The sequence below is a fragment of the Scyliorhinus canicula genome, chromosome 2 (assembly GCF_902713615.1).
Source record: "Scyliorhinus canicula chromosome 2, sScyCan1.1, whole genome shotgun sequence".
NCBI lineage: Eukaryota > Metazoa > Chordata > Chondrichthyes > Carcharhiniformes > Scyliorhinidae > Scyliorhinus > Scyliorhinus canicula.
In genome coordinates this window covers 75,446,124-75,466,081 of record NC_052147.1, presented here as the reverse complement: position 1 = coordinate 75,466,081, position 19,958 = coordinate 75,446,124, and the positions used below count along the sequence as shown (strand labels likewise).

Sequence of the window (19,958 nt, the reverse complement as noted above, 5' to 3'; positions counted from 1 at the left end):
GCCCCACATTGACTTTCACTACTCTTTTCCTTTATATATCCCTGAAAAAAATACAAACCGTTTCAAATGCTTTCACTGGTTATTTCAGATATTCATTTTCTCTTCATCAATTTAATAAGAATAATAATAATCTTTTTCTTGGTTATGACATACTCCCAATTCTTAGACTTGTCACAACATCACAAGCTGTCCCTTTAATACTATTTTTCTTAGCCTAAGTTGGACCATTTCTCCCGTTTTTATTCCTTAAAGAACATGTATTTGGTGCTCTGATTACTCGGAAGAAACATTTGCTGTTTTTAGTCTTAAAATTGCATTCCACTAATTTGAACTGATGTTCCCTAGCTCTGTTCCCCTGTTCAATTTAAAACACAACTCCGACACTCCAGCAAACCTGTTTTGTAAACAGCCTGTGATAGAACTCTTTTTTTCACTAACCTTCCATTTGTATATCAGATGTATTTTGGTCTTACTGTGAACTTATTTTTTTCTCTAAGTTTTCCAATCTGTAAAAAAGAAATCACCAAAAAGATCATTCAGAAACAATTAAAGATGCATCCTTGTGAAAGTTGTCTGAAAATTGTTTCATGAAAGGTCCAATGTTTAAATATCTAAATGCAACAACTACAATATTCAGGTTGAATTTTTCAAAGTATTTTTATTCCAAACTTTCAACAATTTTACATTTTACAATAGTAAAGAACCCACCAATGCATTAAACTTCCCCCGCCCACCTATGCCTCCCCCTCCTTCCCCCACCTCTCCATCAACAGTCAACCGTAACTAACTCTCCAAAATGCAACATAAACACTGAGCCAGGCTCAGTGCCAGAGACCTGGCCGCTAGGGCCTTCCCCCGGTAGGTCATCCCTCCCAACAGCATCCAAAGCCGTATACTTGTTTTGAATGGGAATGCCACGAGGGTTCCCTGCACTGTCTTCCCATTCATTTTGCTTCCCCTGACTGTAACCCAGCTACTCTTGTCCTGTATCTTGGGTGTGGCTACCTCCCTGTAACTCTTATCACCCCCTCTGCCTCCCGGATGATCCAAAGCTCATCCAGCTCCAGTTCCCTAACACGGTCCCTGAGGAGCTGGAGTTGGGTGCACTTGCCGCAGGTGTAGTCAGCGGGGAAACTGGTGGTATCCCTCACCACCCACATCCTACAGGAGGAGCATGCAACTGCCCTTGCCTCCATCCCCTCTGATCTGAATTCCCGAAGAGATAGTCGAGGCTTTCACCCTCTGCAGCACCTCACACCACAATATCTCCTTAAGCACCATCCCCAGCTCTTCCCCCCCACTTAGCCTTAACCCCCTCCATCGACACCTCATCTTCCTGCAAAATCATCCTGTCAATCATCAAGACGACCCCCGCTCTCCAACACCACCCCCCAACCCCTCCCCAGCACCTCCTCCACAACGAGGAGGCAGGCACTATCTGCCAGGAAGACATTCCTTGCAAAGTTCCACAAATGCATGGACCAGAAACTGCCCCCTCCCCCTCCGCACCAACCCAAACTTCTCATTCAGCTCTTCCAAGCTCACGAATTGCCCACTTAGAAACAGATCCTTCACCTCCCTAATCCCCTTCTCCTCCCATCCTCGGCTCAAATCCATAATTTCCCATGATTAACATCCCCACCAACCCCGTTCTCAACCTAAGATGCTGCCAAAACGGTCCCCAAATCTTCAGATTGGCCACCATCACCGGACTCACTGAATCCTTCTCTGCGGCCATTGCCAGCGCCTGCAACCCCGACCGCCTTCATGAGCCCGCATCCATCCTTACCCACAAAGCCCCCACATCCCCAATACATTCTCTGCATTCACCGCCTCATTCTCTCTTCCCCCCCCCCCCCCCCCCCCCACCCCCCACCCGACTGCCTTCCCCTCTGCTGCACCAGCTTCACTATCCTGGCCACATTCCCCGCCCATACAAACAAAGAGATCATCAGCCTTTCCACCCCCTTGACAAATGCCTCACACAAAAAGACCTACACTGAAACAGAAACAAAAATTGTGGTAAAATGTTCATCTTTGCTACCTGTACCTGGCTGGCCAGCGATAGAAGAAGATTATTCCACCTCAACAAATCAGCCTTCGACCTCTCCATCTAGCTAGAGAAATTCAACTTCCAAAGACCTGCCCGTCCTGGGTCACCTGCATCTCCAAATACCTAAAGTGAGACACTGCCAAACAGAATGGCAAACTCAGACACTAACCCCCCCAAAAACTCCCTCATCTCCCGCTCATTCAGGTTAAAAATTGCAAGAATTACAGACTGTTTTATTTTTATCGTGAAAGAGCTGTTTGTTAATTTTCATTTTCTGGATCCTGTATATCGATGATATTAACATATTTTGATATTGTAAAGGGGACACGGTAGTACAGTGGTTAGCACAGTTGCTTCGCAGCTCCAGGGTCCCAGGTTCAATTCCCGGCTTGGGTCACTGTCTGTGTGGAGTTTGCACGTTCTCCCAGTGTCTGCGTGGGTTTCCTCCGAGTGCTCTGGTTTCCTCTCACAGTCCAAAGATGTGCAGGTTAGGTGGATTGGCCACGCTAAGTGTCCAAAAAGGTTGGGTGGGGTTACTGGACTATGGGAATAGGCTGGGGAGTGGGCTTGGGTAGGGTGCTCTTTTTAAGGGCCGATGCAGACCCGATGTGCTGAATGGTCTCCTTCTGCCCTGTGAATTCTATGAAATCACACAATTAAATAATGTTAAGTATTAAATTTGACTCTCTTAAAACAAAACAGGGCTATGTTGAGCTTTTGTTGGGAAAACGTCAGCAAAAGACAAGAAATTAATATTAGCTGAATTCTCAATAAGTAGTACTGAATTAAGTATTCCTGTTGATATCTGTTGACTACTTCAATCCACTGACATTATTTTTAATTGTCATACCAGTTGCTTTCGCATGGATCAGCTATAAAACTGGCACAAACCATAGTACCACTAACTGAAGTGGCTCAATTAAAATTGTAAATATGTTTCATCTCGAAGCATCAATATTGCAGAAAATGACTCGACAAGTAAAGTTGCACGGCACTTATCACCTGACAAAATCCAAAACAATGCAGTAATGGCTGAGATTGCATGATCATCCATTAGCTTCTCACCTAACTGTCAACTCAGTTCTTCCTCGAAATTTTCCAATGAAGTCTCGAGCTCTTCTTTTTCCAATTGTCGGCAGTAAAGCTTCTGAGAAACAGGCAATCTTTCGTTCAGTTCCTCATTTACTTTTGGATTAGCTGAAATGCAGGAGTTTTATTACATTAATTAAATGTACTGTACATGTCTCAGTCAATGCAGTTATAGAACTACAAAAAAGATGAATAATAATTTCAGTCTTTTAATATACCAAGACTTAGAAAGAAAGCAATTTTTAATAATCTCATGGGCATTTTAAAAGAAGATAGGCTGCCCTATTGTTCATAACATAAATCATAAATTTTATCCCTCCATAATTTACAGTCAATCTTCAGCATCATTTCCAAGCTAATGATTGCCAGCAATTAACAAAATGTAATCCCATTGCGCAATCATTTTAATGCTTTTAGCACTCAGAAAAGTAAACATCAAATTAATACAGCTGAAGCCATATTAGATCCTGGTTAGCTGCAGGCAATTATAGTTCAGCTCCTCAGGTGTAATTAAATGATTGAAATGATTTAGTTCAATAAATGCAAGTTAATTCATAAGTAAGCAACAAATAGACTGGGAGCAATTACAAGAAACACTGACATCCTCAGCTCATCCTATTGCTGTATACTGCTTAAATGGAAAAGGCTGCCACCTGCTGGAAAAATGGTACCGATCGTTTCTACTGTTAAGAATACCCTGCACCAGTACAACGGTTAACCCCATGAACACATTCGCCGACTCTTCTACTTTCTATGGCATGATCTAAGATACAACACAGTTCAAGATTTGAAAGAAATACCAAAATCCATGGTTTAGTACGCTAATGCAGTTTGGAATTCTCTACCCCAGAAGGCTGTGGATGCATCGGGTATATTTAAGACTACATTGGCTAATTTTTTACTTCTCAGGGAATCAAGGGCTATGGGGAGCAGGCGGGAAAGGCTTTAAGGCTGATTATCAGCCATGATTATATTAAATGGCAGAGCAGGCTCAAAAGGTCATATGGCCAACTCCCGCTCTTACTTCTTTTGTTTCTTGCGATGTTCATGCGATGTTGAATGATGATCCAAGTTCTGCCTTTTGCACGAAAATGTAATAATACTTTCAAATGGGGGCGGGGGGGGGGGGGGGGGGGGTTGATGCTGCTCCAACAGGAGAACTACCATTTTAGAATGCTTGAAAACAAACAATTCTCGTGTTCTATTATAATTTTACAGGTAACTGAGTAGCCCACTGGTTAAATAGCATCTGTAGGTGATGCAATAAAAAATATTTGCCCCACAATCTAAATAAATACAAATCAGAACAACCTCAGAAATTGTGTTCCAAGGCAAAGAATAAGCTGATGGCTTTAACATTACATTTTTTCAGTAATTTACAGCACAAAGATTATGAGTGTAATATCACTTATAGTTTCATTTTGTTATTTTAGGAAGTTAAATTATAAACCAAAGAATGCAAGTTAGAGGAAGTCATAATCCAACAATTTAGACTTTTGGCCAGGCCATATGTTGAATACAGTGACAAGTTCCAGTCATTAAGATACAAAATTGGAAGAAATGCAAAGAGCCACAATTGATCAGTCTTTGACCGTAAATTGGCAAAAACTTCTGCAGCTTAACCTCTCGTTTTTGTCCAACCTCTGTAATGTCTTTGACCTCAGTAAAACTTTTTCTCTCCCCCATTCTTGTCAGTTGCTCTTAAAAACCCCATCCTCATCCCTCCAAGTTCAAGTTGTGCAGACCAGAATGTACCTGGTACACAAACAGTATCAAGCACTTCTTTCTAACAACCCCTACTTTGGTACCACCCTTAAGAGCGAAGATAATCCATCACAAGCTTCTTTTTCTTTACTGACAACCAAGTCCTTAATAACTGCTTTGCTGGTCCCTCCATTATCACCTCCAAAAAGATTGAGACCATCCATTCACCTGTCTGTGCTGCTCCTCCAACTTCTCTGCCCATCAAGCGAAACATCAATGCTTCACCATGCGCCAGTTCCGACCCCACAAATTTCTCTAATTTCTTTCCCATCTCTCCAAGCTGGGCTATTAGATTCAGCTCTTACTCCCTTGGCCGCATTCCAATAAAGCGGCTGCCCATCTAACCTCTCTTCCTATAGTAGCCAAGATTGTAAATAATAGTTTTGTTAGGTGCTGTTCCCGTTCTTGCTTTGTGACAAAATAGGAATTTTACACATTTTTTAATAAATATTTTTATTCACCATATTTTCATCATTTTCACCATAAAGAAAAAAAAACAAAACAACCCCAACAATGTAGAACCTAAACCATCAACTCGTAAATCAAAAATGCGAAACAAACAAGCTGCCCCTCCCTCTTTAGCATTCAACGGCAACCAACGTCCGAAAGTGCATGATAAACAAACCCCAAAAATTATAGAACCCCCCTTCGCCCCACTCAGCTCAAACTTCACCTGCTCCAGAGTCATAAACTCCAGCAGGTCCCCGCGCCATGCCAAGTTACAGGACAGAGAAGCTGACCTCCACCCTATTAAGACCCATCTACGAGTGATCACAGTAACTTCATTGAATTCTACTTGTGACAATAAGCAATTTTCATTTCATTTCATTTCATTTCAGCTCTGAAATATACAAGAACAGATCATCGGCATATAAGGATACCCTATGCTCCATGCCCACTCTTCACTATTCCCTTCCACAAACCCAAGCTCCTTAGCTCGATGGCCAAAGGCTCTATACCCAATGCAAACACGGGGGACATAGGACATCCCTGCCTTGTACCCCGAATTCGTATTATTAGTACAAACACTTGCCTGTACAGCAGCCGTACCCACGCCGCGAACCTCAGCCCAATCCCAAATCTAACCCCAATCTACCTGATCAAACACCTTCTCTGAATCCAGTGCCACCACCACCTCGGTCTCCTTTCCCTCCACCGGCAACATGACGACATTTAACAACCTTCTCACATTTAAAAACAGCTGCCTTCCCTTCATGAACCCCGTCTGATCCTCGCCTATCATCTTCGGGAGACAATCCTCCAACCTTACCACCAGCACCGTTGCCAATATCCTGGCATCTACATTCAGTAGGGATATAGGCCTATAGGATACACACTCCACCAAGTCTTTATCCTTCTTGAACAACAGGGCAATCAAAGCCTGCCCCAATGTTTGTGGCAAGACCCCTCTACCTATCGCCTCCTCAAACATTCCCACCATCAGTGGTGCCAACTTGTCCTTAAACTTCTTATAATATTCCACTGGGAATCCATCCGGTCCCGCCGCCTTCCCCAACTACATCCTCCCAACTACTCTTTTACCTCCTGTTCTCCCACTGGCCCATCCATCCCTGCCCTGTCCTCCTTCCCCAACTTCAGGTACTCCAACCCGTCCAGGAACTCCCTCATCTCTCACTCCTCTCCCAGTGGCTCCGGCCTATACAACGTCTCATAGACCTCTCAAAAACTTTATTGATCTGCTCTGGGGCCACCACGAGCTTCCCCACCTTATCCCGCACCATTTCCCACACCACCGCCTCCGTCCGAAGCTGGCAAGGCAACATATTTTCCCCGTGGACAACCGGTCAAACGTTGCTTGAAGCTCCTTCCTCCTGCACCTCCTATCCACCTCCAGCATCTCCTCTATAAATTTTTGGCACTCCTCCCTCTCTTCCTTGTCGAACCTGAGCCTTAAACGAGATCATCTCCCCCCTTACTACTGCCTTCAGAGCCTCCCAAACCACCGGTTGCAAAACTTCCCCTGTACAATTAAATGCCACATATTCTTCGATCACCTTCCCAATCTTATTGCAAAAACTCCGGTCCCCTAACAACCCCACATCCATTCTCCACCCCAGCCTCTGGGCCACTCCCTTCTCCAGAAACACATCCACCCTATGTGGTGCTTGGTTCGAAATCAACATCGCTGAATACTCTGACCCTTTGACACCGGCCAATAACATTCCCCACCATAAAAAAGTCTCTTCTTGAGTAAATTTTATGCACCGGGGAGAAAAATAAATACTCCCACTTCCTCAGGTGCAGGAACCTCCACGGGTCCACTCCTCCCATCTCTCGTGAGCCCAGCCTGCGCCTTTTCCCCCTCCCCCAACTGGATCAGCGAGCGCAGCTGAGACCTGTCCATCCTCGGCTCTTGCACCATATTCCAATTCCCCCCTTCTATTAACTCATGGGTGTCCAAATCCGGGATGGCACCCAGCAACCTCTTTGCAAACCCTGTATCATCCCAGTTGAGGCCATATACGCTCGCCAGCACCACTAACCTCCGTTCCAGCACCCCCTTCACAATCACGTACCTGCCCACCCCCCCCCGCTCCGCCACCACCTTTTCCATCTGAAACCTCACCCTCTTGACCACCAATACCGCTACCCCCGAACCTTGCTATCAAACCCCGAATGGAAAACCTGACTCACCCAGCCCTTCCTGAGCCTCACCTGATCCTTCACCCTCAAATGGGTCTTCTGCAGCATCACCAAGTCAGCCTTCAGGCTCTTTAAATGCGCAAACACCCTCAACCCCCTCACGTTCCACGTTACTAATCTGACCGGGGGGTCTTTCACCCCCCACCCTGCCTCTCCGATCTGCCATCATCATCACCCACTGGACCTGACTCGCCCATCCCTTTGTTGCCATTGAACCCCTCCTCCCCGAATCCTCCCATCGATTTTCTCTTGAAAATACCTCTCCCAGTATCAATCCCATCCCACTTCCAGGCCCATCGAAACCTGTTCAGTCAGGTTCCAATGACCGCGGCCCCTCCCCACTACACTCCCGTTCACCAGCCAGCCTTCGCTGGCTAGTGTGGAAGCCCCTGACCAGGCCCCCCTCCTCCCAATTGCCTCCCCCTTGATCCAATCCCTGAGAACAAAGACAAACAAACATTACCAGTGAAATAAACTGCATCCCAGAAAACCGCCAAAACCCCAAAGTCCAATATTCTCCGACCCACTGTAACCCATAGAGGATACACTACCCTTCCCCAAAAAATCAAACCCCTACAAAAAATGCAAATAAACATCCTGAAACAAGAAATTAGGTTGTATACAGCATTTCTCCCCCTTTCCTTCAGGCCAGAACCAAACCCCAGTCTCATCTCTCATTTTAAACCCAATCCTTCAGCCTTTACAAACGCCTCCGCCTCCTCTACCATCTCAAAGTATAAGTCCCTTGAGTTATAGGTCACCCTCAGCTTCACCGGGTAGACCATGCTGAAACCTCACACAATCACCCGATGAAAGGCCACCCGCCTGCTCCACGGTTAATTATATTCGAACGCCAGCTCCATCCCACTGCACCTCACACCTTTGTTTCACCCAACTCAGGACCTTCTCCTTGACGTGGAATTTGTAGAAACAAATTATGACCGCCCTTGGTGGCTCATTTGTCATCGACTTGGGCCTGAGCGACCGATGAGCCCTGTCCAGTTCGTACTGGGGGTTCTTCCGCTCCCCCCTCCCCCAACAACTCCGCCAACATCTTTGCGAAATACTCAGTTGGCCTCAGGCCCTCAACCCACTCAGGCAAGCCCACAATTTGTAAATTCAGTCTCCTCAACCTGTTCTCCAGGTCCTTCACCTTGGCTCTAAATCTTTTGTGGCCTCCACCACCTTCCGCAGCTCCTCACCCATTGAGGTGAACTGGTCACTGTGTTGCAACAGAGTGTCCTCCACCACCCCCAACTTCTGTCCTTGCTCTCATCCCTCGGCCAATGTCTTCAACACCACATTCTTCACCGGGGCCATCGCTTCCTCCACCAGCTTCATCGCTCCCATCATCTCCTTACGTATCAACTCCATGTGCTTGGTGAACTGCCTCTCAAACTCTCCAGCCATCATATTGGTGAAAGTCACTACTGTGAATGATAAGGTCTCACCCAACGACCCAGCCTCCGCCATCTTTCCTGCTGCCAGGCTGAACTGAACCGTTTGCTCGACAGCGAACTTTGGCTCGCCCCCTTCTTCCCAGTGGCCTTTTTCTGAGTCCACGACATTCCCTTCCCCTCCTTCCTTATGTTTTCCTGCACAAGCTTATCCAAAAACTGCCCCTGGAACCAAACATTAATTTCCAAAAACTAGAGCCTCGAGCAGGAGCCACCCAAAGTGTGACCTCCACCTACATGCCGCCACCGGAAGTCCCAGGAATTTTCCACTTGCCAATTTTTTTAAAAAGCTAAATAGTTTCTACATCTATGGTACGAAATTACTCTCATTCAAAATAATCTGCAACAGAAAACATCTCAGTTCAGCACTGAACAGACTGTTATTGTGCATTTCACCTATTCAATTGATTAAGCTGCGAACAAGAGGAAGAAAGTCAACTAACCAGAATTGTTGGTCATGTTCTGAATATTTTTGAAGATGTTACTCTTTCCAAATTCTTTAAAAGGTTATGTTTTAACCAATTATGTATTCAAACGGATATTAATTAAAAGGTCTGAAAAGATAGAAAGGTCAAATGCTAATTAGATGGCTTTGATCTCGTTTCCTTTGTACTGTAAAATAATGAGCAAGTTATTAACTCACTTCAGTAATCAATAAGCATCTCTCACCGATCATATTGGAGAGTTCCTGATCCCAAACACTCAGCAAAATGCATGACAGGCTTCCCTTCTCTGCTGCGCACAACATAAGATTAAAAACAGACACAGGCAGTCGAGCAGGAGGGTATCGAAATTGGATGCTACACAAGTAGTCAAGTCTTTTATGCGGAAAACCCCAAAGGTGAAGGGCTGTGAAAAGGATACACTACAGTAATCAATAGAAATTAGCTGAAGTCAGATGATCCACTAATATGGGACAGTGAGTGTATTCATTATTTTCTGTCTTATTGCTCGGGAACAAATTGTACTGATTGAACAAAGTAAATCTGTCCAGAACTGCTGCTATGCTATTGACTAACCGAAATAAAGTAGCATAACAATTCATATCAAGTATCATCTCACTAAGTGTTTACTGAGAGAGATTGAAGAAGTACTTGCGTGAAAGACAGGTCACAAATGAATGTTATTATTACAACCCAAAGTTAAGTTTTCATTCAAGCATTTATTGGGCAACGTACATCAAAATGAAAACTGCAGCGACAATTTACAGCATTCTGCATTTATATAGAACAAAATAATAAATATCTCAGACACTTCATTGAGGCATAATCCGATAAATGGGCACCAAGATAAAGGAGATAGTTAGGAGGCCTAGCTGAAGAGATTGGTTATAAGGAGGGATTTAGGGAAAGAATTCCAGATCATGGTCCCATATGTCTGAAGGTACGGTTAACAATAGTTGGGTGAGGGAGTATGGGAATACACAAGAAGCCGGAGTCATGCTTTGGGGGTGGGAGGTGATTGTTAGAGGAAGAACAGCAATAGGGAGGAGAAAGACAACTGGAAGCTTTGGGTAATTGGGAACCAATGCAGATCAGCAAAAACAAGACTATTAGGTGAGGGGACTATGTTTTGGGGGAGCTGAATGACAGGCCAAGTGTGGCTCTACTAAATCCAAGAGGTTACTCATGATATATCTGAATTTGTAACAACTGCATCCCATGTCAAGCCTCTTAGGTTCTCAGCAAAAATTGCTTCCATTCAATATTGCCGAGTTACCATTTAAAATTACTCATTAGAGGTGCATCACCTATGACTTTGGTTTAATGACCTACTGGGACGTTGGGGGCTAACATTCCAGCAGCAGATGTTTGGAGTAAGGGTTCTCGATTGAAATGCTATCGTTCAAAACCTGGTGTACAAAGAATGGATCAAAGGTGGCGTGTACTCCAATTTCACGAGTGACCAGTGAAGCTAAAACAAAACAGGTACAGAGCATAAAATTCTCAAAATGTTACATCCCATACTATCTTACACTTGCTGACAATGTAAGTTGTCATTCATTTGTTCAATAAAAATCTAAATATTTCTGAACACTGCATCAGCTTGACTCAGACGGTAGCACTCTTGTTTTGGAGTCAGAAAGTTACGAGTTCAAGATCCACTCAAAGACTTTGAGCACCACAGCATAACAAAGCAATGTTTCACTTTGAAACTCATTCAGATAGATGTTCAACATCTAATAATGCCAAAGAGATCAAGAGCACAGAGTTCTTTTGATACCCTGGCCAACACCACCAAAGGTGGAATGGGCATGCGTCTCACTATTGTTTTTTGGATTTTTTTCTGCAAAATGGGTTCTGCATGTCTTCAAAATTTAATTGATTATTTGTGAAACACATGTCTGCAATTTTATAAATGTAGTAAAATGCTATGCTGCAAGTCTGTGGTTCATCCTCCTTTAGATACCATGCCCAGAGGGTAGTGGCGACCATAGACTTGCATTAGATTGGTCCACGATAATACTTGGCAAAGTGCTGCAGTAGTTGCCAATGCCTTCCGTAGTATGGCTGACCAGGAAACACTGCCCCCACCCGCCATCAAGTGTATTGGAAGGATGTGGAGGTTCATAATCAAACTGTTTGACCACGTTATGAGCACACCTTCTGTGGCCGTCAAGTTCTGGATTAGAACTTTATCCAGAGCTTCTGGCCCAGAAGTAGAGACGCTACCACTGCAAGAAAAGATCCCTTTAAGTCTATGATTAGTGAATACAATTAAATTTACCAAAATTAAACAATTGCAGATTGATTCAGTAAAACCTTACATGTATGGAAATGTTGGGAACGAGTTAATGGCTGTTTTGTGCTCAAGCAAGAGCGCGACAAAGCCTTTACATCGAGGGATGGTGTCTCCGGGTTGGCACCCTCCTGTTTGGTGTCCACTGGGCCTGAGGTTCACCTCGGGATGGAGGGGCAGCTGGATCAAGTCCAGGAATCGGCAAATCATGGTCACCTTTGTGCGCTGCATGGGCTTGGCTGTGCAGGATCAATTTAAGTGCTGCTCTCCCTTGTTAGCGAGGCGCCAGCGAGCACGGTCCTGCCGAATCAGCCAGCAGGACCGTCATCTGCGACCGGCATGAATTCCGTGGGGCCTTGTTAAGTGGACGTTTTATAGCGGTGAGACGGCTTTGTCAGGCCTTTGGCCGGGGGGGGGGGGGGGGGGGGGGGGGGATATGTGATGGTCAGCAGGACCCTGGAAGGGGGCCTGGTAGTCTTGGTAAATATATACGTCCCGAACTAGGACGATGTTTCTTTACTCAGAGAGTAGTAGGGGTGTGGAACGCCCTGCCTGCAATAGTAGTAGACTTGCCAACTTTAAGGGCATTTAAGTGGGCACTGGATAGACATATGGATGAAAATGGAATAGTGTAGGTCAGATAGGCTTCAGATGGTTTCACAGGTCGGCGCAACATCGAGGGCCGAAGGGCCCGTACTGCGCTGTAGTGTTCTATGTTCTATGATGCAGAATTCGTCAGGAAGACGATGGCCAAAATCCCGGACCTAGACACCCACCAACTTATCATGGGGGTGGGGGGAACTTTAACTGCATACAGGACCCGACAATGGACAGATGCAACCCCAGGACAGGAACTGTGTCAGGTATGGCACAAGAATTAAACACCTTTATGAAGCAGATGGGAAGGGAGGGGGAGGGGGGGGTTGGACCCTTGCAGGTTCAACCACCCGAGAAAGAATTCTCCTGTTTCTTCCATGTGTACAAGGTCATCTCACGCACAGCCTTCTTTGTTGAATGGAAGTTGGTGCTTTCAGGGGCAACAAAGGTGGAATACCATATGGATGTGAGGTTGGCAAAAGACATGGTTGTGAGGTGAATTGGATATTCTGCATTCTCCCTCAGTGTACCCGAACAGGTAACTAGGGAATTTTCACAGTAACGTCATGGCAGTGTTAATGTAAGCCTACTTGTGACACTAAAAAGATTCTTTAAAAAAAAGACCATCCCCAACGCACCCATGGAGGCTGGTTGCATTTCCCCTCGCCGATAAGGAATTACCATTGAAAGTGACCATCTTACGGCGAGGGCAACAGGTGTACGGCCTGGCCTTACCAAAGCTCCTATACTACCACTGGACGACAAACATGGAGAGGGTGGCTAAGGGAACCGGAGGCAGACTGGGTTCAAATGGAGGACGCTTCCTGCACAGGGATGTCTCTCCGAGCGCAGGCCATCACACCACTCCTGGCCCCACTCACATACACACACTCCAGGAGCCCGGTGATAACGTACACACTACGGACATAGAACCAGTTCAGGTGCCATTCTAGCTTGGCAAGATGTCCATAGAGGCCCCCCATCTGCAACAACCATAGGTTCACACTGGTGAGAATAGACACCACATTTGGAATGCGGACGGAGGCAGAGGGACACCGAGAGTGAGGAACTTGTACGTGGACGATAGACTGGCAATCCTAGGGGCTGCAACTCCCAAAAAGGGAATGAGTTTGGTTACCTATAACTGTGCGACTTTCTCCACAAGGAGACCAAAAGCGTTCCCCCAGAGACCTGGACACACATTTATGGATACAATGGTAGGGCTGGACTAGTTAGGGGACGACAAATGTGGCAACATCTGCAAACGACTCATGGAAAAGGTCAGGGCCCCACAGAACGAGACCAGATTGAAATGGGTAGAGGAGCTGGGCATGGAGATAGGGGAAGGACCCTGGATCAAAGCACTGCACAGGATAAACTCCACTTGCTCCTGCACCGGGCTAAGCTTGATGCAGCTCTGGTTGGTGCACAGAGAACATCTTACTTAGACACGCATGAGCGGGTTCTTCCCGGAGATGAGCGAGTTCTTCCCGGAGGTGAGGGATAAGTGCAAGCGGTGTCAGGGGGGGACCAAACAGCCACACCAACATGTTCTGGTCCTTCCCCAGACTCGGAGTTCTGGGCAGCCTTTTATGAGACCATGACCAGGGTGGTAGTGGTTGAGATGGAGCTGTGCCTATCTGTGGTGGTCTTTGGGGTGTCAGCTCTGGGCAAGGGAGGGGGAAGACACCCTGGCCTTCGCTTCACTGATCACCAGGTGGAAACTTCTGCTAGGATAGAAGTCAACAGAGTGGGGGGAGGTAGGGAACATCACCCGGTTGAAAGGAAGCCTGCAGATATAGTGGGGTGTGAGGCCATTCGCAGGAGGGGGCAGGGATCCCTCCCACACGGGCCAAACCAGGAAAAAGGACCTGTCTAACCTCACGTACTCCGCCTCCCCATCTGCCTCTCAAGAACTCGAGGGGGCAGGTACAGGTCCCTCCCCAGCAAAACAACTGTAAGGGCATTTAGAAATTCTGAATTATGTAAAGAGCCCTGGCAACAGTTGTAAATACATATGTAAAGATGTGTGTAACCCGTACCACTAAATGTTAAGAGTCCCGATAAGAACACTTCTAAATAAACAATGAGATACACGCCTTTGTAAATAAAGAAAGGAAAGGATAGAATGGGGGCCACTGTCATGGGTGTGGGGACAGCCTACGAGGCCTGTGCTGATATTGTTACTGTGTTGATTATTATGGTTGTTTCTGAATTATTCTGCAGAAAACGCCACCTGGATAGCAAGTGCGAAATGTTTTATAAAAAAATAATTCATCAGCATATAAACAGACTCCCCCGCCCAAACGCTCTGCCACTCCCTCAAAGCGAAAGTTCTGAGTGCTATTGCCAATGGTTCAATTATCAGGGCAAAGAGCTAAGGGGAGAAGAGGCAGGCCTGCCTTATCCCCCGGTGTAACGGAAAATACTCTGTATTGACACTATTGGTCTGCACACTCATCTTAGAAGCCCTAGACAGCAATCTCAACCAGTCAACAAACCCCTGCCCAAACCCGAAACGCCCCAGTGCCTCAAACAAGTTCGGCCACCCCACGCGGTCAAACGCCTTATCTTCGTCCATACACAACCCCCTCGACCTCCTGGCCCGTCGAGGCCATCATCATCACATTCAGATTGCCTCAAACATTGGCCCTTCACAAACACCATCTGATCCTCCCCGGCACCCAGTTCTCTATCTGCACGATCAACACCTTCGCCAACAACTTTGCATCCACATTTACCAACGATATCGGGCAGTACCACCCATACTGTTCCAGGTCTTCGTCCTTCATCAAAGTGAGCGACATACCTGACACAGCGTGGGAGGAAGCTCACCGCTCCCCACCGATTCGTTGTACATCTCTACTAACAATGGCCCCAGCTCTGACCCAAACCTCTTATAAAACTCCGCCGGGAACCCATCCGGGCCCAGAGCCTTCCCCGACTGTATCAACCCATACAATCCTTCACCTGCCCAGTCCAATCAGGGCTCCAAGCCCTTGTACCCGTGCCTCATCCACCCTCGGGAACTCTGGCCCATCTAGAAACAGTTTCATGCCCTCATCCCCACTGGAGGCTCCAAACCATATAATTTCTGATAAAAAGCCTCAAACACCCCATTTATCTCCGCCGGCTTCGTAACCAGCTTACCCACCACCACCCCCCAAAATGCCCCCCTAACCCCATCCCTCATCCGCCCAATCTCCCTCACTGCCGCTTGCCTCCTTAGCTGATTAGAGTAAGAAGTCTTACAACACCAGGTGAAAGTGCAGCAGTTTGTTTCAAATCACTAGCTTTTGGAGCACTGCTCCTATATATATATATACAGACAAAGTTAAAGATGCAAGACGATACTTTGAATGCGAGTCTCCTCAACCACCTCATACACCAGCTCTACAGCAGACGCCACAACCTGGAAATCAAGATAGAGTCCATATTCTCAACCTGCGCTCAGGACGCAGCAGACCAGCTGCAGAACACTGTCAAACAGATGAGACAACGATATTACGCCACCTATATGCACACCAAGAACAGGAAGCTTGTGAAACTCGGCGTCACCACCAGCATCAAGTAAGCCTCCCCCGGTACCACAGTAGAAAACAATACAGGGAAATCCATTGTCTACTTGTCGGACTACACCCTTCAACCAGACAAAATCGAAGTCCTCAGCAGAGGGCTCAATTTCTGCACCAAAATGGACCCCATCAGTCTCACGGCAGACAGTGAGGATTTCATCAAGCGAATGAGGCTCCGGGAGTTCTTCCACAGACCCCAAGAGGCCGACAGAGACAACCAATGAACTGGAACAGCAGACCAAGAGATCCGCAGTGCGGCAACCGAAGAGGAAAGAAGCGAATTGAACCCCCTGCCCTAGACATGTATGCTCAAGCCGTCAGGAGTCGCGTCAATGCCAGATTCATCAGTCGCATTCACAAGACAGCCCCGAACATCACCCAAGCACAACATCGTGCTCTCAAGACCAACCGCAACTTCGTCATCAACCCAGCAGACAAAGGAGTGGCCACCGTCATAATGAACAGAACAGACTACTGAAAAGAAGTGTACCGATAACTCAACAATCAGGAACACTACAGACAGTAGTGGACACTACAGACAGTAGAGCCAAGGACTTGGCTCCTCCCACTGCAACTGGATCCTCAACTTCCTGACCCACAGACCATAATCAGTAAGGATAAATAACAGCAGGGTAGCATGGTGGTTAGCATAAATGCTTCACAGCTCCAGGGTCCCAGGTTCGATTCCCGGCTGGATCACTGTCTGTGTGGAGTCTGCACGTCCTCCCCCTGTGTGCGTGGGTTTCCTCCGGGTGCTCCGGTTTCCTCCCACAGTCCAAAGATGTGCGGGTTAGGTGGATTGGCCATGCTAAATTGCCCGTAGTGTCCTAATAAAAGTAAGGTTAAGGGGGGGGTTGTTGGGTTACGGGTATAGGGTGGATACGTGGGTTTGAGTAGGGTGATCATGGCTCGGCACAACATTGAGGGCCGAAGGGCCTGTTCTGTGCTGTACTGTTCTATGTTCTATGTTCTAACACCTCCTCCACGATAGTCCTCAATACCAGGGCCCTGCAAGGCTGCATACTTAACCCCCTACTATACTCCCTATATGCATATGACTGTGGGGCAAAATTTGGCTCCAACTCCATCTGCAAGTTTGTTGATGACACGACTGTAGTGAGTCGAATCTTGAACAATGACAAGTCAGAATACAGAGGGATATAGAGATCCTAGTGGAGTGGTGTAACAACAACAATCTCTCCCTCAATGTTAGCAAAACTAAAGAGCTGGTTATTGACTTATCATAGAATTTACAGTGCAGAAGGAAGCCATTCGGCCCATCGAGTCTGCACTGGCTCTTGCAAAGAGAACCCTACCCTAGCCAACAACCCCACCCTATCCCCATAACCCAGTAACCGCACCCAATACTAAGGGCAATTTTGGACACTAAGGGCAAATTTAGCATGGTCAATCCACCTAACCTGCACATCTTTGGACTGTGGGAGGAAACCGAAGCACCCGGAGGAAACCCACGTACATATGGGGAGTACGTGCAGACTCCGCACAGAGAGTGACCCAAGCCGGGAATCGAACCTAGGACCCTGGAGGTGTGAAGCAATTGTGCTCACCACTATGCTACCGTGCTGCCCAAGGAAACAAAGTATCATACACACCCCTGTCTGCAGCAATGGTGCTGAGGTGGAGATGGTTGACAGCTTCAAATTCCTAGGTGCGCCTATACTTTCTCAGGAAACTAAGGAAATTTGGCACGTCCACTTAACTCTTACCAACTTTTACAAATGCACCATAGCCTGGTATGGCAACTGCTCGGCCCAATACTGTAAGAAACTGCAGACAGTCGTGAACAAGCCCAGTTCATCACGCGAACCCGCAACCCATCCATTGACTCTGTCTACACGTCCCACTGCCTTGGAAAACAGGGCAGCATAATCAATGACCGCTCCCACCCGGCTTACTCACTCTTCCAACTTCTTCATCGGGCAGGAGATACAAAAGTCTGAGAACACATACTAACAGAATCAAAAACAGCTTCTTCCCCGCTGTTACCAGACTCCTAAATGACCCGCTTATGGACTGATCTGATCTCTTCACACATCTTTTCTACTGAGTGGTACTGCACTCCTGTACGCTTCACTCGATGCCTGTGTCTATGTATTTACATTGTGTATTTATGTAAGCCCTGTTTTTTTTCATGTATGGAATGATCTGTCTGGATTGTACCCAGAACAATACTTTTCACTGTACCTCGGTACACGTGACAATAAACAAATCCAATCCAATCCAATCGGGCTGGGTACAGCACACCAAATTTCACTCATTCTTTGAACAGGACCTTCTTGATCCTGCTGAAGGCAGCCCGACACTTAGCCAGCTCTGCACCCAGATCCTGGTAGACCCAAATCACATTTCCTTCCCAGGTGCATTCCCAATGCAAAATCTTCTCCTTGCCCAGATATCAGTGCCATCGTACCATCATCGCACTCAGCTGCTCCACCATCTTCAGCTTCCTCCTCAGTGTCTTGTGCACTTAATCTATCCCGGGGGTCGGTCCAAGAACCCCTCCCCACCAACTTGCCAAGCATGTTTGCTACATATCATGTGGCCTGTGTTCCCCCAATGCCTTTGGACAATGCCACAATCTGGAGATTCAGCCTCCTTGAGTGATTCTCCAAATCATCCACTTTCTCGCTCAGTTTTCTTTGGCCCACTGTCACAAACGTAATCTCTGCCTCCAACGAGGCCAGCTGGACCACATGGTCCACCACCGACTTTTTGGAGCGACGCACTATATGTATCCAACCTCTGCTCCCCTCTCTCGATGGCTGCCTGAATCGAATCTGCCACCTTAGCCAGATCCTCTGAATCTCTGGCTTTTGCTGCTGGAACGTAACCGTCAAAAACTCCGGCAATTGTTCCATGGACCACAGAGAGGACAACGGCCCCATAGAGCTTCCTGCCACCTTTTCTTCTGTCGCACTTCACGAAAGCTCCTGGTCTGACTGTGTCCCTATACAGTTGCACTCTTTGTTTGATAGGGCTGAGACATGCCCACCAGAAGGAGAATCCTTCGTTCGGTTTGTTCCTCTAATTTGTACCAGCAAACACCCCCGTGAAAGGGTAACAAGAACCCAACAAACCGCCTCAAGCAGGAGTTAACAAATGCGCGATCACTCACTCCATGGCCGCCACCAAAGTCCCTGAAAAGAAGAGTTAATTGAAAATGCTAAATGAAAATGTTTTGAGGCCCTGTATCTTCCCCTTGTTAGTTCAAAGATGGTATGAGAAAAGGTCTCAATCTCAAACAAACAGAATACCTGGTCAGGAAACTGTTAGATCCGACACTCCTCGGCTCCCACGAGTTATCAAAAAATCATCGCTGCTTTGTCTGTGATTTCCTCCGTATGAATTAAATACTGTGGTATGATGATCTGACAAGCCATATGTTGCATGTGTGACCTTGTGATCTGTTCTCGGGCCTCTTTTAATACTAATCTTGATTTGCAGGTAGCAGTTTCACTCACTTCTTCACCATTAGACAATGGTATTCACTAACTTTAGGTGAAAGACTACAAACCCTGAGCGGTGATTTGCTTCATTGTCACCTAATAAGGTACTGCCATATGATTTAAGTCAGTCATTTTCAAACACAGGGTCGCAACCAATGGGTGGGTTGCGGGACCATCGATCACGCTGTTCCAATTGCAGGAAGAAGTTAGACTAGAAGTTCAGAATGCCGGCCATCCCGAGCATGCGTGTCCACTCAGCAGTGTGCATGTCTGGAGCCCAGCGAGGCAGACTGCCTCCTCTCGATGTCAGCTCGCTGACCGATTCTTTTAAAAAATCAGGTGATTTGAGGTATGAGTTGAGTAATTGTGCCACTGAAAATCAGGATGCAAAGCCCGTGTGTGTTATATGCAGGGAAGTACTGTCAAATGCAAGATTAAAACCCCCAAAACTTCAAAGAGTTTGAGGACAAACCTCTTGATTTTTTTTCTTGCTTTTTTTTAAATAACATTTTTTTTGAGGTATTTATGGTTTTATAACAACAATGTACATGAA

The 19,958-nt window shown here is 46.5% G+C and overlaps 1 protein-coding gene across 5 annotated transcripts in view; it reads right to left on the bottom strand.

The window, feature by feature from the left end:
• The window catches only part of mipol1 (mirror-image polydactyly 1), a 569,773-nt gene that overhangs the window by 480,680 nt on the left and 69,135 nt on the right, over positions 1–19,958 (bottom strand). For 3 of the 5 annotated variants that reach the window (XM_038780869.1, XM_038780840.1, XM_038780859.1), the window contains exons 2-3: positions 3,119–3,250; positions 439–506 (exon numbers count right to left, since the gene is read on the bottom strand). In XM_038780869.1, coding sequence (XP_038636797.1) covers positions 439–445 — 7 coding nt within the window. In that variant the 5' untranslated portion in view covers positions 446–506; positions 3,119–3,250. Of the gene's footprint in view, positions 1–438; positions 507–3,118; positions 3,251–9,470; positions 9,582–19,958 lie in introns of all 5 variants that reach the window. The other 2 variants (XM_038780849.1, XM_038780878.1) reach the window with 2 other exon arrangements.